The following is a 17,402-nucleotide window of genomic DNA, read 5'->3' as shown; positions in this document are numbered from 1 at the left end:
TCCAACTATCAGTATATACTGTAAAAGCTCTTGTGAACCACAAGGGAGTTTACAAGTATTTTCTGGTTTTGAAAACCAATCTGTATATTTTCAAATTATTTGCTTTTATATCTTAAGTCATTTCAGCTTGCAACAGCTACTTTATAGCTATGTTGTTAATTTATTAAATTGTATACTTACATTATATCTCAAATGCTTTGATAAAACTACTTCGTACAGAAACCATAAATAAATTGAAAAAAGCATCGTGTTTTATGAGAAAAAAAAAATAAAGCTAGAAAAAAATCATAGTTCAAATGCTTTGACATTTTCTTTTCAGATACAATTATGCTGTAGACTTGTTAATCACATTATAGGGTTCTCAGAGCAACCTGCCTCTGACACAGGCAGACCTTTCTTTCCCTGCCTATGTTAAAAACAAAAACAGTAACTCAACAAACATATCACAGGTAAAAGTATAAATTGTTTCCATCTTTCTGGGAGGCAATTTTGCGAAGTACCAATGGCTTTAAAAATTCTGCCTGTACTTTGACCTACCACTTCTAATTCCCAGGGGAAAAAATCAAAGATAGCAGGCATTTATTTATAAGACTGTTTGCCACCACGCTGATTAGGACAGTGAAAATTAGCACCAATCTAAATGTCTGATAGGGGACTGAGTAAACACACTGATGACTCATGCATGCCATTTAATTACTGCCTGTAATGTCACTGAAATAAAGGAAGATGTTTATAACTGATTAGTTTAAAAAAGCAATGCTAATGCATTTTAATTTTTAAAAAGTATATCACATTTAAATGTTTAAAAGTATATATCTTAAAAATGTTAACTGCACTTATCTCTTAGTAGTGGGATAATGGAGGATTTATAATTTTCTGCTTTTCAAAATTTGCTTTAATTTTCTACAATTATCGTGTATGTGTACAAGAGAGAAAAAAATTACTGAAATACAAGTTGAGTAATAGCTTTAAAATATTTTCACTTTATTTTCTTATAGCTCATAACTCCAATGGTCCCCATTACTAGGCTGCTGATATATCTGTCTCAGATGGCCAAAATGTGGCAAATAGAAGGCCAAAAGATTTAAAAGGACACCCTGATTCCTAAATACCCCCAATCAGACCTAATGTGAAATGGCTGTGGATACTCAAACTCTGCCACAGAGCAGTCCTGGGCTGTCAGAATGAGCTTAGTGGGGAGCTGATGCTGGGTTAACGGCAATCCAAAGTGCGCTAAGTTCTCAACCAGTGTGAAACAATCACTCCTCTTTCCCCTCCCCAAGAGTCACCAGGCTTCATTCTTTTTTAGTTTCATTCCAATCCTCCATTAAATCTGTGTCAAACTGTTAACCATCTTAAGCTTTCGTCTAAAACTTTCAATTAAGCCTTCTGTCTCTGACCCTGCATTCCCCTACTTTACAAAGATAGTAAAAAACAAAACAAAACTGACAATATGAAAGCAAACAGATCAATATAATTAAAAATACTGAGGAGGTCAAGAAAATAAAAGCTTTCCTAAAATTTCATCAGCTTCTAAAAGACATTTCCAAGGAAAAAAAACATTAAAAAAAAAAAAGAGTTGGATTCAAAAGGACAGCTTTAACAATGACTAGGTAAGGAAGAAAAAAATCACTCTCTACTTCATACTGGCCTCTGAAAAAATTCCAGTTAGCTATCCAAGCATGAAAGAGCACTGTAGATCAGCTGTTCCCCTTTCCTCTTTAAAACCAAACTAAAACAAGATTCAGTCAACAGATCTTTGCTATCTGCTGTCTAAATAGAAGGTTGTCTCCAAATCATTAGCTAAAATTCACTCTTCCATTTAGTGGGGACATCTGGTACCTAATACAATTAATTACTTTTATCTCATTCAATTTATTTTAGATGTTTTGTGTAGAAATAAGAAATAATTTTTGCAATTAAGTTTAATTGGTATGCATCCCCCACCTGATGCCTAAAAAACTCCAAGAAGACAGGGTGGTGAAAAGTATAAAAGATGAAGTTGAAGTACCTGAAGTTCTATTCTCTTCTTTGTTTATACTACAGAGCAGCTCCTTTTAAAACAAACCCTTCTATAATTTCAAAAGGCAGTCACCAAGTTCTTCAACTAAATCAATACCCATTGATCAAAATTAAGATGGGGAAAAAGGGCTGAATTGAAATAAAATGTTTAACATCTATATCACTTTTGACTGTGTGTCTAAAAAAAATGAGAAGATGACCTTACAGTTCTTAATGTTGCTGCCCAAGTTTCTTCTTTCCCTCCTAAACATCTAAAAAGTTTCTCCTTTTAAAATGAGAAAACAGGTTTATAAGAGTTCAGCTCAGACAGATTTCCCAGCAAAAGAAAAGAAAAAGTATTAGCTTTGGAAAGAAAGGGTTTCTGGGGGGTCTGGAGGTGTGCGACAGGTATACAAAGGAGAAATCTGAATACCTGGTTGTTGATGTTAACATTAATGTTGGGACGAGGGGACGGCAATGAACTGTTTTCCATCTCAAGGTGTTTCAGCTTCTCTGACACATCTTTTAATGCTGGAAAAAAACACAAAGGCAAAATAGCCCCTTAGTCTGCCATGCTGTTATAGTTGTGTGAGGGTTACCACCAGTTAAAGGTAAGAATCCAGATGGCCACAGAATAAATACATTTTCTTTCTGTAACCAGGTAACTCTCCATTCATGTGATTAATAGAAACATTGGCCTGTACCTACACCACTCCTAAAAGCCACTAGATATGGAATCCCAGCAGCACGTGCTGTAAGGAGGCTTACTAGTCAAAAGAAAAGGCAGAGCGCACCTGTGGCACGATCCTTTCTTCCATAACCACAGCCCAAGCTCCTCCTGCCAAACCTCAGTACTTTGCCAATTTCTTTCCTTGGCCCTAAACATACACAGCCTAAAACTTAACTTTGTGGAGCAAAATGATAAAGGACATACATTCATTCATTCACTGATTCAATATATTATATACTGGTAACATCAGGGGTGATGCAGGACAAGCAATTGATCTCCATTGTGTTGCATCTTAGCTGTAAAATACATTACAAATAAAGTCCTCTCACCACTGAAAAGATAATACATTAAACACAATTCAGCTTTAAATAAACTCTACTTACATTAACCACTCTAATAATCTTACACAAGGACTAATTGGTATGAGTTGGAATTTTTACATGGTCACTTGACATAAAAAGCCATTGAATGCCTAATAACTTCTATGTGGTCAGGCAGAAGAAGAGGGGAGAAAAAGCATGAAATCACTTCCTCCTGGTCAGAGGGACCATCTGAAAGTGCCCAGCAATGAACTCAGGGGCTCTCCCCCTTGGCTGAACATTAGAATCAGAAGTAGAGTTTTTAAGTAATACTGCTTCCCAGAGCTGACCTCAGAACAGTATCAGAATTTCTGGAGGTAGTTTTTTGGCACAGGTAGTTTTGAAAACTCTCCAGTTGATGAGAATCACTAATTCAACACTGATCTCAAAATCGTCCATACTCATTTGCTTACCTGCCATCTCCTGGTTTTCTTATGCTTCAAGTTATTTGATACTCAATTTTAGCAGGATGATGTTGAGCCCACAAATGCTTTAGCTTATGCTGATAAATTAACACTGTTGGGTTTTGGGGTTGTTTTTTCTTGTTGTTGTTGAAATAAAGATTCTTTTGCTACATCTGTTTGGCTGAGGAACATCCTGAGATTGTAGGATAAGCTATTCTTTTAAAAGTTACTGCTCAGCTATGTGAATCAGAATTTTCACTTTACAACCAAAAGAAAATAAAGAATAAATTGGATACCAGGATTCTAAGTTCTTAATTTTTAACAAAACACTCAATTTTCATTGACTTTGAGCAAATGATATAAATCTGAACTAATTCTTATTAATGAAACCCTCACCTATGCAAGAATTTCTTCTTTCACAACTTCAACAGCATTTAAGCTCCGCTTGAATATCTTCTGTCATGAGGATCTCACTTATTGTTAGGTATCTATTTCTGACATATGGCAGAAACATTTAAAAAATTCTTTCCTATACTGATTGCATACCTGCTTCCCTATACTTTCAAATTGCTGGTCCAAGATTCGCCAATAAACTGTCATAAAATAAATTCTTTGCTATATCAGGCTTTCAAATATTTGAAGTTATTATATCTCATATGATCTTTTCTTTTCTAGGCATCTCTAGTTCATTCTACCATGTTCACCAAAACCAATAAAATTTCCTAGAAAGTATGTACAGAATAAACGTTTGCTAATACAATACAATACCGCAGCACTGAAAGAAAACTTTTTCAATTCATATAATGTACATAAAATGAAATGTAAATAAAATCAATACTGCCATCTCCATAATGGAGACTATTTTCATTTTAACCCTGGAAACACTCCATACTAAGCTAGTCCTGCTTCTGTTTGAATCTAAATTCTGATGGCCTTAGTTTCTTGTCTCACATTTTTCTAGTGACAGTGATCATTGCTAACAGAAGGTAGAGTCCAGGACAGGGCTGTAAAAACTGAAAACTAACCAAAAGAAATGATGGCAAAGAAACAACAAGATAAACAGTAATGGAGATTAGGTAATGGAGATCAGTTAAGAAGATGAGGCTGAGAGTCCAGGGAGACCAAGGCAGATAGAGTTCACAGGGCAGAGTACCAGACAGGAGAAAGGAGCACTTTTCTTAATCCAACAACTAACTACTACCTTTAAAATAAAATTGGAACATTATTCTGAAACTACCAACATAATAAATCAAAGTTAATTTTTATTTCCCTGACCTCAGATTCATAAGCACGATTCAAACATGGTAGATGTCAACAAGAACATAAAACCTTGAATATATCAGAATATTTGTCTAACTATGTATCTGTGGTGGTTACTTAGAGAACAAAAGAACAAACTTTTAATGTCACTCACCAGTAGTACTTCTGCATGTTCTATTAACCAGAAGCACCGTGTAACTTTTCATTAACACTTCCTATCTCTAAATTACTAAGTATTACTGCTGTATTCTATATTCTTGAGAGACAACAGCACACTCAAAGGCAATTTACCTATGTGATATTTACAGATGGTGTCTAATTTCGGTGACAGAAATCAAAACTGACTAGAGCCACATAAACAAGAGCTGCTTTTAAATGAACATATATTACACTGAGATTCAATAAGGAGCTTTTGTTTAAAGAAAATTTATACTTTAATATCAAACCAAATTCACAGGTATATAGAAATTTTCAATATGAAATTTACTGTTTCCTTTTAACCTTTTAAAAAGTTCCTGAATTATTTATTTCTGTGGGTTTGTGCAATAACAGTCCTCTTGAAAACAAAACACTTTCTAGGAACTAATGGAATGTCCAAACATATTTTCAATCCTATGCCCTAAAAATCTTTAAAAAAACTTTTGCTCTTAATTTTCACTCAAGAAACAAAGTGAAAAAGCAAGTCTGAAAACTCATAAATACTTAAGGACTTAGAAATGATACAAATGTTTAATGGTCTCAATTATGCAATTTTAAATATTTCAATGGGCCCTTAAGCCAAAAGAGGCAAGAAGGCATAACTCTTCTACATTAAATTTTAAAATTCAACTATTACATAAAATATCCTTGAAGGAACTAACTTAAATAGCTCATTTCAAAGGTAGGTAAAATAAAAAGGTGCCACTGATGTTATACAGAACATTTACTTACTCCTGCCTTCAACTTCGGGTTCCTCTAATCCAGTCTGCCTGGGGGCTATGTTAATTTCACCTGGTGATTTAGATGTTTCCACAGTGTCAGGAGCCCCAATGACATCATCAATGGTTGTTTCCAATAAGGTTGGACTATCTAGCAAACCAATATTCAGAGGCAAGCTGTAAAGGTAACAGAAAACTTATTTAGACCAAGAAACTTATCATGAGAAGAATTTAAAATACTAACAAAAATCTTTATTGGAAAAAAATTCACGCAAGAGTTCATATTCCAATTAATTTATTCATCTGTCAAAACATTTGGGGTGGATTTTTCTTCCAGCCAAGATGGAATAAATGGTACTGGATTTAACTTTCTATTTGAGATAACCTAAAGGGGTGAGGAGGGCTGTTTTCAAGGCATCAGACATCAGAAAACAAAGGGCAATCAATTATGAAATTTGGGAAACAAAGGAGGTGAACCCTACAATTGCCTTGAGAGAATTTCCATGCCATGGCTGATAGAGGGTGAAATGAGGCACAGCACAAAGGACTCTCTTAGTCTCTCCTCAATTAAGAAGATGAGGCTGAGAGTTCAGGGAGACCAAGGCAGCTAGAGTTCACGGGAGAGAGTACTAGACAAGAGAGAGAAGCACTTCAAGGAGGGAATCCTGGAGATCTGCAGAAGGTCCTCCCCTCAAGTATTCAGCAGAGTACTGATCAAAAAATGTGTGTGAAACTCTCTGAGGCTAGGGGAAGAACCATCCAACCATCCAGAAGGATTTCCTCCCTCCCTTTGGTTGGGGAAAGTACTAGTGGCACTCACCCTGGGCCACAGAGTCTGTTTCCATACACTTTAAAAACACAAAATTCAAAAGGCATTGAGTATTCAGGAAGGTCTTGCCTCTGTGGTGGAAAATAATTAACTCAAACTGAGCATGGCAACAGGCTTACCTAGCACATCATAAAAGAAAGACCTGAAAGGATTAAACTGTTTCCAAGTAACTTAACTGTATCCCAAAACAAAGTTCAAAATTTAGAGGAATATAAAGTTGTCTAGCATCAGGCAGGAAAGTTAAATTTGTTACGCGAAGAACTTGGTAGAATGTCAGACATCCATTCAAAGATTACCAGGGATGCAAAGGCATCCTATACTAAAGAGAATAATCATCCAATAGAAACTGATGTTAGAATTAGCAGAGAAATACATTAAACAGTTGTTGTAACTGTATTCCACATGATCAAAAAAGTTGAGCAGAGACATGGAAGATATAAAAAAGATCCAAATCAAACTTCTAGAGATGAAAACTACAATATCTGAGATGTAAAATATATTAGATGGGATTGATTGCAGATTAGAAGTTAGATAAGATACTAAAGACACAGCAACAGAAACTATCCAAAATAAAACACACAGAGAAAAAAGATCCTCCAAAATGTGAATACCATTTAGCTGTGGGACAACTTCAAGCAACCTACTGTATGGATAACTGGAGTTCCAAAGAGGGGGTGGGACAGAACAAAGTTTGAAGAAATAACTGCTGAAGTTTTTCCAAACTTAATGAAAACTATAAGCCCCTAGACCCAAGAATCTCAACAAATCCTAAATACAAGAACATGAAGAAAACTACACCAAAGCATATCATAATCAAACTGCTTAAAACTAATGATAAAATCTTAAAAGCAGCCCAAAATATGATATGTTCAAATAAATAATGACAGCTGATTTCTCATTGGAAACAATGCAAAGTATAGGACAGTGGAAGAACATCTTAAAAGCACTGAAGGAGCCTTAGCTGGTTTGGCTCAGTGGTTAGAGTGTTGGTCCATGTACTGAAGGGTCTGTTTCCATTCTAGTCAAGGGCACATACCTTGTCTGCAGGCTCGCTCCCCAGCCCCAGTCAGGGTGAGTGTGGGAGGCAACCAATCAATCACTCTCTCTCTCTCTCAAAGTAATGAAAAAAATATTCTCAGGCGAGGATTTTAAAAAAAAAGCATTAAAAGAAAAACACACACCTATCAACCAAAATTTTGTAGCCAGCAAAAAATAAAGTTTTAAGAAGAAAAAAAAAACCCCTAGGTACATACCAAGAAAAAAAAAATACACCTGCACAAAAATGTGTACATAAATGTTCATAACAGCATTATTCATAACAGCCAAAAGTGAAAACAGCACAAAAACCAATCAATTGAGGAATGGATAAATAAAATGCGGTATGCCATAGAGTGAAATACTAATCAATGATAAATAGAGAGGAATACTGACATATGCTATGACATAGATGACCCTTGAAAACATGTTATGGGAAGAAATCTAGATGCAAAATACCATATATTGTATGAGTACATTTATATGAAATGTTCAGACGTGGCAAACCCATAAAGACAGAGAGTAGATTTGTGGTTTCCAAGGGCTGGGGAGGGGTCAGGGAGGAATGCAGATTAACTGCTGTAGTGTAAGGTCTAAAATTAAGATTCAATATTAAGTGCTACTTGATATCCTTGAGCCTCACAGGGCCCCAAAGGCCTAACCACGAGTTTCCTTGGTCTCACCAGATATGCTCTCCCCCAAATTCAATGGAAAATGTTCCCCATCTAGCTAGTTCTGCTAGCAACTGTACCACCTGCATTCTACCAGGTTCTTAACCTAACAAATTTCACTTCCCTGCCAGCCTGTAATATTATTCAAACAGGCTAGTCACATCCTTTGGTGGGAACCAGCGGTTAACTCATCCTCATGTTATTATAAAGCCTGTCTCTCACACCCCATTTGTTCACTTTGCTCCCTTAAGCAATACTCCTGGCCCTGTATGTTATGAGGTTTCCTCCTACCTTAAGCTATAAATATATGTGACCAATAAATTGCTGTCTATCTCATCAGTCCAATGTTGGGTGTCATGTGTTCAACCATCTTATAGTATTTAGGGTGGAGGATCTCTCCCCACCAAAAGGGTAAATAGGAGGTAATCATAACAACTGCTAATGGGTCTCCTTTAGGGGGAAACAAAAATATTCCAAAATAAAATTGTGATAAAGGCTGCGCAATCCTATGAATGTACTGTCCACTTTAAATGGGTGAATGATATGGTATGTGAATTATATCTTCAAGCAGTGAAAACAAAAGACAAAATAAAAACATCATTTATACAAAACAATTCATAACCAAAAGACATGCACTAAAAAAATTGTTAAAAGACCTATAGGCAGAAGTAACATGAACAATGTATTATGGGGTTAAAACATATATAAAAGTAAAATTTCTGACAAGCGACAGTAAAGAAGGTGAGAGAGGAGAAATGGAAGTACACTACTATAGGTTCTCATACTATACATGAAATAGTATAATATCCCTTGAAAGTAGACTGTGATAAGATAAAGCTGTATATGCTAAAGCAACCATTAGAATAAAGTAAACAATGAATTATATCTAAGAAGTGAAGAAAGGACACTATAGAATTTTTTAGAACACTTGATTAATGAAAAAGAAGAGAGAAAGCAAGGAAGACAGGAACAAGAAAGATTTGGGACAAACAGAAAACAAATAGCAAAATGATAGACTCAAACTTAATTATATCAATAATCACAGTAAATGGAAATGGTCTAAACATACCAATTTATAAATACAAAGGCAGTCAGTTAAAATTTAAAATGAAGAACATTTCACCCCAAAGCAGCAGAATACACATTCTTCTCAAGTGCACATGGAACATTCTCAAAAATAGACCACATGTTAGGGCACAAGGCAAGTCTCTACAAATATAAGAAGATTGAAATCATATCAAGCATCTTCTCGGATCACAATGCCATGAAGCTAGAAATCAACCACTATAAAAAAACTCAAAAATATTCAAGCACACGGAGGCTAAATAGCATGTTACTAAACAATGAATGGGTTACCAAGGAGATTAAGGAAGAAATCAAACACTTCATGGAAAGCAACGAAAATGAACAGACAACAACCCAAAACCTATGGGACACGGCGAAAGCAGTCCTGAGAGGAAAATTCATAGCATTACAGGCACATCTCAAGAAACAAGAAAAAGATCTAATGAACCATCTAACACAACAACTAAAAGAACTAGAACGAGAACAGCAAGAAAAGCCCCAAGGAAGCAGAAGGAAGGAAATAATAAAAATCAGAGCAGAAATTAATGACATAGAGACTAAAGAAACAATACAAAAAATCAATGAAACCAAGAGCTGGTTCTTTGAAAAGGTAAATAAGATTGATGCACCTTTAGCCAGACTCACTAAGAAACAAAGAGAGAGGACCCAAATAAATAAAATCAGAAATGAAAGAGGCAATATAACAACTGACCCAACAGAAATACAAAGCACTGTAAGAAAATATTATGAGCAACTATATACCAAAAAATTGGACAACATGGGGGAAATGGACAAATTCCTAGAAGCATACAACTTTCCAAAGCTGAATCAAGAAGAGGCAGAAAACCTGAATAGGCCAATAACAACTAATGAAATCAAAGCAGTAATCAAAAAACTCCCAGCAAACAAAAGTCCTGGACCAGATGGATTTACAGGCGAGTTCTACCAAACATTCAAAGAAGAATTAATACCTGTTCTATTCAAACTATTCCAGAAAATTCAAGAGGAGGGAAAACTCCCAAACTCTTTTTATGAGGCCAGCATCATCCTAATCCCAAAACCAGATAAAGATACTACAAAGAAAGAAAATTACAGGGCAATATCCCTGATGAACATAGATACTAAAATCCTCACAAAGATACTAGCAAACCGGATCCAGCAATAATTAAAAAGATCATACATCATGACCAAGTGGGATTTATTCCAGGGATGCAAGGCTAGTACAACATCCGCAAATCAATAAATGTGATACCTCACATAAACAAAATGAAGGACAAAAATCATATGATCATATCAATAGACGCGGAAAAAGCATACGACAAAATCCAGCACCCATTTCTGATAAAAACTCTCAGCAAAGTGGGAATAGTGGGATCATACCTCAACATAATAAAGGCCATATACGACAGACCTACAGCCAACATCATACTCAATGGGCAAAAACTAAAACCATTTCCATTAAAAACCAGAACAAGACAGGGATGTCCACTTTCACCACTCTTATTCAACATAGTACTGGAAGTCCTCGCCATAGCCATCAGACAGGAAGAAAACATAAAAGGCATCCAAATTGGAAAGCAGCAAGTAAAACTATCATTATTTGCAGATGACATGATACTGTACATAGAAAACCCTAGAGAGTCCATCAAAGTACTACTAGATTTGATAAACGAATTTGGCAAGGTAGCTGGATACAAAATCAGCATCCGGAAATCAGTGGCATTCTTATACACCAATAATGAACTTTCAGAGAGAGAAAATAAAAAAGCAATACCATTTACCATCGCAACTAAAAAAATAAGATACGTAGGAATAAACTTAACCAAGGATGTAAAAGACCTGTACTCAGAAAACTACGGGACACTGAAAAAAGAAATAGAGGAAGATTTAAACAAGTGGAAGAAGATACCATGCTCATGGATTGGAAGAATTAATATCATTAAAATGTCTATACTACCCAAAGCAATTTATAAGTTAAATGCAATTCCTATGAAAATACCAACAGCATATTTCACAGACCTAGAACAAGCATTTCGAAAATTTATATGGAACCAAAAAAGACCCCGAATAGTTGCAGCCATCTTGAGAAAAAAGAACAGAGTGGGAGGGATCACATTACCAGACTTCAAAGTGTATTACAAAGCCACTGTAATCAAAACGGCCTGGTATTGGTACCACAACAGGCATATAGATCAATGGAACAGAACAGAGTCCCCAGAAATAGACCCACGCCACTATGGTCAGTTAATAGTTGACAAAGGAGGCAAGAGTATCCAATGGAGTAAGGACAGTCTCTTCAATAAGTGGTGCTGGGAAAACTGGACAGATACATGCAAAAGAATGAAACTAGAGTACCAACTTTCTCCATACACAAAAATAAACTCTAAATGGATAAAAGACTTAAATGTAAGGCACAAAACCATAAAAATCCTGGAAGAAAACATAGGCAGTAAAGTCACAGACATCCCACGTAGTGGACTTTTCACTGATACATCTCCTAGGGCAAGAGAAACAAAGGAAAAAATAAACATATGGGACTACATCAAACTAAAAAGCTTCTGCACAGCAAAAGAAAACAGCCTCAAAATACAAAGGAACCCCACGGTCTGGGAAAACGTATTTGCCAAGGATGAATCTGATAAGGGGCTAATTTCCAAAGTGTACAAAGAACTCATAGCACTCAGCAAGAGGAAGACAAACAACCCAATTAAGAAATGGGCAAAGGACTTAAATAGACACTTCTCCAAAGAGGACATATGGATGCCAAGAGACACATGAGAAAATGCTCAGAGAGATGCAAATTAAAACCACAATGAGGAGTCACTTCACACCTGTCAGAATGGCTGCCATCAACAAATCAACAAACGACATGTGCTGGCGAGGGTGCGGAGAAAGGGGAACCCTAGTACACTGCTGGTGGGAATGCTGACTGGGGCAGCCACTATGGAAAACAGTATGGAGGTTCCTCAAAAACTTAAAAATGGAGCTGCCATTTGACCCAGTGATTCCGCTCCTAGGAATGTATCCTAAGAATCCTGAAACATTCATCAGAAAGGATATATGTACCCCGATGTTCATAGCAGCACAGTTTACAACAGCTAAGATCTGGAAACAGCCCAAGTGCCCATCAGTAGATGAGTGGATTAAAAAGCTGTGGGACATTTATACCGTGGAATACTACGCAGCTGTAAAGAAGAAGCAGCTCGTACCCTTTGGGACAGTATGGATGGTCCTGGAGAATATTATGCTAAGTGAAATAAGCCAGGCAGCAAAAGAAAAATATCACATGATCTCGCTTATACGTGGAATCTAAAGAACTTAATAAATTGACGAGAATAGATTCAATGACATGGAAGCATAGTTGAGACTGACCAAATGTCAGAGGGATGGAGGGGGAGAGAGTAACCAAAGAATTTATATGCATATATGCACAACCCAAGGACACGGACAATGGTGGGGAGAATGACTGGGGAGGGGGAAGGAACGGGGGGGGAATGGTTCATTGGGGAGAAAAAGGGACATCTGTAATACTTTAAACAAAACTAAAAATTATAAAAAAAAATTAAAATGAAAAACCATTACATACTGCCTACATAAAACATGATTTAAATATAAAGTAACAGAGATTAGAAATAAAGGATAGAAAAGATATACCATGCTAACACTAGTCAAAAAAAGCTAGCGTGAATATATTGATATCAAAGCAGAGTTCAAAACAAAAAATGGTACTTAAGATGAAGATAATCATTTCATAAGAATAAAGGGGTCACTTATTCAAGAGAAGAAAACAATCTCCAATATTTATGAACTTAAAAGACAGAGCTTTAAAATACATGAAGCCGAAACTGAAAAGAACTGCAAAGAGCAACAGGCAAATCAGTAATTATAGTTGATGATTTCAATACTCCTTTCTCAGTAATTAATAGAACAAGTAGGCAGAAAATCACTAAGGATATATTAGGCTTGAACAACACTAACCATCACTTTACCTGACAGTTACAGAACACTACACCAAAAACAGCAAAATACATTTTCTCTTCAAGTGCACTCAGAATAATCACTAACATAGAGCGTGTTGTGGGCCATAAAACAAAACTTGATAAATTCAAAAGTACTCAAGTCGTACAATGTATGTATGTTCTTTGACCAGAACAGAATTAAGTTAGAAATCCAAAACAGAAAGAACCTTGGGAAAATCCTCAAATATCTGGAAACTATATCAGGCACTTATAAATAGACCATGGATCAAAAAAGATATCGAAAGGAAACTAGAAAAGTATTTTTAACTACATGAAAATTAAAGCACAACATAGCCAAATTTGTAGGAAGCCTCTAATGTAATATTTAGAGGAATATTTAAAGCACTAAACATCTATATTAGAAAAGAAGAAAGTTCTCAAATCAATGACCTAAGCCTATGCCTTGATAAACAAGAAAAAGAGAAAATTAAATGCAAAAAAGAGAAAGATAAGAAATAAAGATCAAAGGGGAAAAACAATAAAGAAAATGAATTAAACCAAGAGCTCCATATAATTGACAACTTCCAACTAGGCTGATAAGGAAAAAAGAGAGAATACGTATTTACCAATAAGAGGAATAAGACCCCACAGATACTAAAATCGTTTAAGGGAATATTATGAACTTTACGCCAACAAATTCAACAGCTTAGATAAGAAAAAATTCCTTCAAAGACAGGAACTACCAAAGCTCACTCCAGAATAAACAAAAATCTGAATAGATCCAAAGAGGAAATAAATTGAGAGGAATTAAAAATCTTCTCACAAACAGAAGCTCAGGCCCAGGTGACTTTAAATTCTATCAAATTTAAAAGAAGAAATACTGCCAACCTTCAACAAACTATTTCAGAAGTAGAAGAGGGGGCAACACTCCCCGAATCATTCTCTGATGCCATCCCTCTCCTGATACTGGAGTCAGACGAAAGGCATAACAAGAAACCAAGCAAGAAATAAAAAGGATTGCCCGCCATGAACAAGTGGATTTATCCCCAAATGCAAAGTTGGTTTAACATTCGAAAATAAATTAATGTAACATACCATATTAAAAGAAAAAACCCTTCTGATCATCTCAACAGATGTAGAGGAAGCATTTGACAAATCCAACACCATTCATGGTAAAAACTCTCAATAAACTAGGAAGAGACAAGAACATCTTTAATCTGCTAAAGGGCATCTATAAGACACCAACAGCTAACATCCCATTTAATAATAAATGGCTGGATGCCTTCCCCCTTAAGTCAGAAACAGGACAAGGATGTCGACTCTTACCACTTCTATTCAACATTTTACTGGACGTTCTAGCTATTGCAGTAGGAAAGAAAATCAAGGGTATCCATACTGGAAAGGAAAAGGTAAAAAGATGAGTTTTTTGGTGTGCAGATGATAGAAGTAATGTAGAAAATCCAATGGAATCCACAAAATGTTACTTGAGAATAACAAATGAGTTCAGCCAGGTTCACCAAGCAGTATACAAGATCAAGATGCAAAAACCAATGACATTTATACACTAGCAATGAACAATGGGAAAGTGAAATTAAAACTATTTCATTAAAAACTTAGAAATAAAGTTATTAAAGGATAGGCAGGACTTGTACACTTAAAACAGTAACAAATTAAAGGAGATCTAAATAAATGTAAATATATTTCATGTTCAATGACTCGAATATTTAGTACTGTCAAGAGGACAATTTTCTGCAAACTGATCTGTAATACAATGCATTCACTATCAAATTCCCACCAGGCTTTTTTTTTTGTAGACATTAACAAGCCAATCCTAACATTTATATGAAAATCCAAAGGAGCTAGAATATCCAAAACCATTTTTAAAAAGAACAAAGTTGGAAGACGTACACTAGTTAATTTCAAAACTTACTGTGAAGCTGAAGTAACCAAGACAGTGTGGTATTGGCTTAGAGATGGGCACATAAATCAACAGAACAGAATTGAGTCCAGAATTCCTTACATTTATGGTTGATTTTTACCAACATAAATCAATGGGGGGGAGGGGAATAGTCTTTTCAAGAAATGGTGCCAAGACAATTAGCTATACATGCAAAAATATGAATTTATATCCTACTTCACACCATACATAAAAATTAAATTGAGTATAGAACCCTAGACTATTTTTCTCAGTGGTTAGAGCATCAGCCCACAGGTCTTGGGTTGAATTCCAGTCAAGGGCATGTACCTCAGTTGTAGGCTCAATCCCTGGCCTTGGTCAGGCGTGTGTGGGAGGCAACCAATCCATGTCTCTCTCACATCAATGTTTCTCTCTTTCTCCCTTCACTTTCTCTGAAAAGCAATGGAAGAAATATCCTCAGGTGAGGATTTTTAAAAAATGGATAATAGACCTAAGGATTAAGAGCTAAACTTGTAAATATTTTAAGAAAATATAAGAAAAAAAAACCCACCTCTGTGATTTTGGGTTGGCAAAATGTTCTTAGATATGACACCAAATAGTATTAAGAGATACCATTATGCCCTGCTGTAGTGCATCAACCTATTATCCAGGAGATCGTGGCTCGATTCCTGGTCAGGGCACAGGCCTGGGTTGCATGTTCAATCTCCAGTAGGGGGCGTGCAGGAGGCAGCTGATCAATGACTCATTATTGATGTTTCTATCTCTCTGTCTCCCTCTCCCTTCCTCTCTCTGAAATCAATCAAGACATATTTTTTTTTAAAAAAGAGATACCATTATGAAAATGAAAAGAGAAGTAACAGATTAGGAGAAAATTTTTGCAAATCATGTATCTAATAAGGGACTAGTATTCAACGTATACAAAGTACTCTTAAAATAATAATAAAAAGACAAATAACCCACATAAAAATGGACAAAAGGTTTGAATAGACATTTCTTAGAGACAATATGTAAATAGCTGATAAGCACACATAAAGATGCTCGACATCACTAGCCCTTAGGAAAATGTAAATCAAAACCACAATAAGACACCACTATTCACTCACTACAATGGCTATAATAAAAAAGACAGAAAATAACAAGTGTTGGAGAGGATCTGAAGACATTGGAACCCTCCTGCATTTCCACTCTAGAAAATACTCTGTCAATGTCTTAAAAGTGAAAATATATATTTACCATACTACTCAGCAATTTTTCTCCTAGGAGTCTATCCAAAAGAAATGATACCTATGTCCACACACATACAGGAATGTTCACATTACTCATAGTAGCCAAAACAGAAACAATCCAAATTTCCACCAACCTGTGAATGGGTAAAAACAATGTGATATATCCACACAATGGGCTGCTAATTAGGCAATTAATATAAATAAACTAGGACACATAAATGAACATGAAAACATTTTTCTAGATGAAAGAAGCCAGATATAAAACCCTGTATATTGTATGAGTCCATTAATATGAAACAACTAGAAAAGGCAAATGTATAGACTGAATGCAGACCTGTGGTTGCTGGAGGCGATGGAGGGCAGGGGCATGACTTCAGCAGCATAGGGAAGCCTTTTAGGATGATGAAAATGTTCTAAAACTGGGTGGTGGTAATGACTGTATACTTCTGTACATTTCTAAAAATCATGGAATTATACACTAACAATAAATTTTATAACATGTAAAAATGTGTCAATAAAGTTGTTTAAAGAAAAATCTTAGAGAGTGATATCAGCAGCATGGCAGCATGAGAGAACCCCCAAGTTTCTCCCCTTGAAGTTATAAGTCAGAAAGCTATAATTCAACAAAGGGTCCCCTTTTCAACACACAAACACATCTGAGACATGCAAAGACATCTGAAGATGGGTGTATCTGAGCCAGATGGGACAGGGAGAGAGGACAGATGCAGAAGCCACAAACAGCCCCACTCGCTGCAGCCCCAGCAGATGTAACAGTAATGAAAGGCTGGGGTGCAGCCCCCACTGGGCAGACCAGATTGGAGGGCAAGACACAGCAATGCAGCCTGGATGGCTGGCACACATTGAGGTTGGGCCCAGGTTCAGGAGCAGAGAAACATGCAAAAAATTTGCACCGGCAGGGTGCCTCAGCTGGTTGGAGCATCATCTGATTCACCAAAAAAGTTGCAGGTTTGATTCTCAGTCAGGGCACATACCTAGGTTGAGGGTTCAATCCCTAGTGGGGGCATGCA

At 36.1% G+C, this 17,402-nt stretch overlaps 1 protein-coding gene across 10 annotated transcripts in view; it reads right to left on the bottom strand.

The window, feature by feature from the left end:
• EPB41L5 (erythrocyte membrane protein band 4.1 like 5) overlaps nt 1-17,402 on the bottom strand; it is a 114,813-nt gene that overhangs the window by 17,687 nt on the left and 79,724 nt on the right. For all 10 annotated transcript variants that reach the window (XM_081143398.1, XM_081143406.1, XM_081143409.1 and 7 more), the window contains exons 17-18: nt 5,685-5,848; nt 2,435-2,532 (exon numbers count right to left, since the gene is read on the bottom strand). In XM_081143398.1, the coding sequence (XP_080999524.1) occupies nt 2,435-2,532; nt 5,685-5,848 (262 nt within the window). The remainder of the gene's footprint in view (nt 1-2,434; nt 2,533-5,684; nt 5,849-17,402) is intronic.

Source organism: Miniopterus schreibersii, assembly GCF_964146895.1.
Source record: "Miniopterus schreibersii genome assembly, chromosome: 7".
Classification (NCBI taxonomy): domain Eukaryota; kingdom Metazoa; phylum Chordata; class Mammalia; order Chiroptera; family Miniopteridae; genus Miniopterus; species Miniopterus schreibersii.
This window is presented reverse-complemented; position numbering and strand designations above follow the sequence as displayed.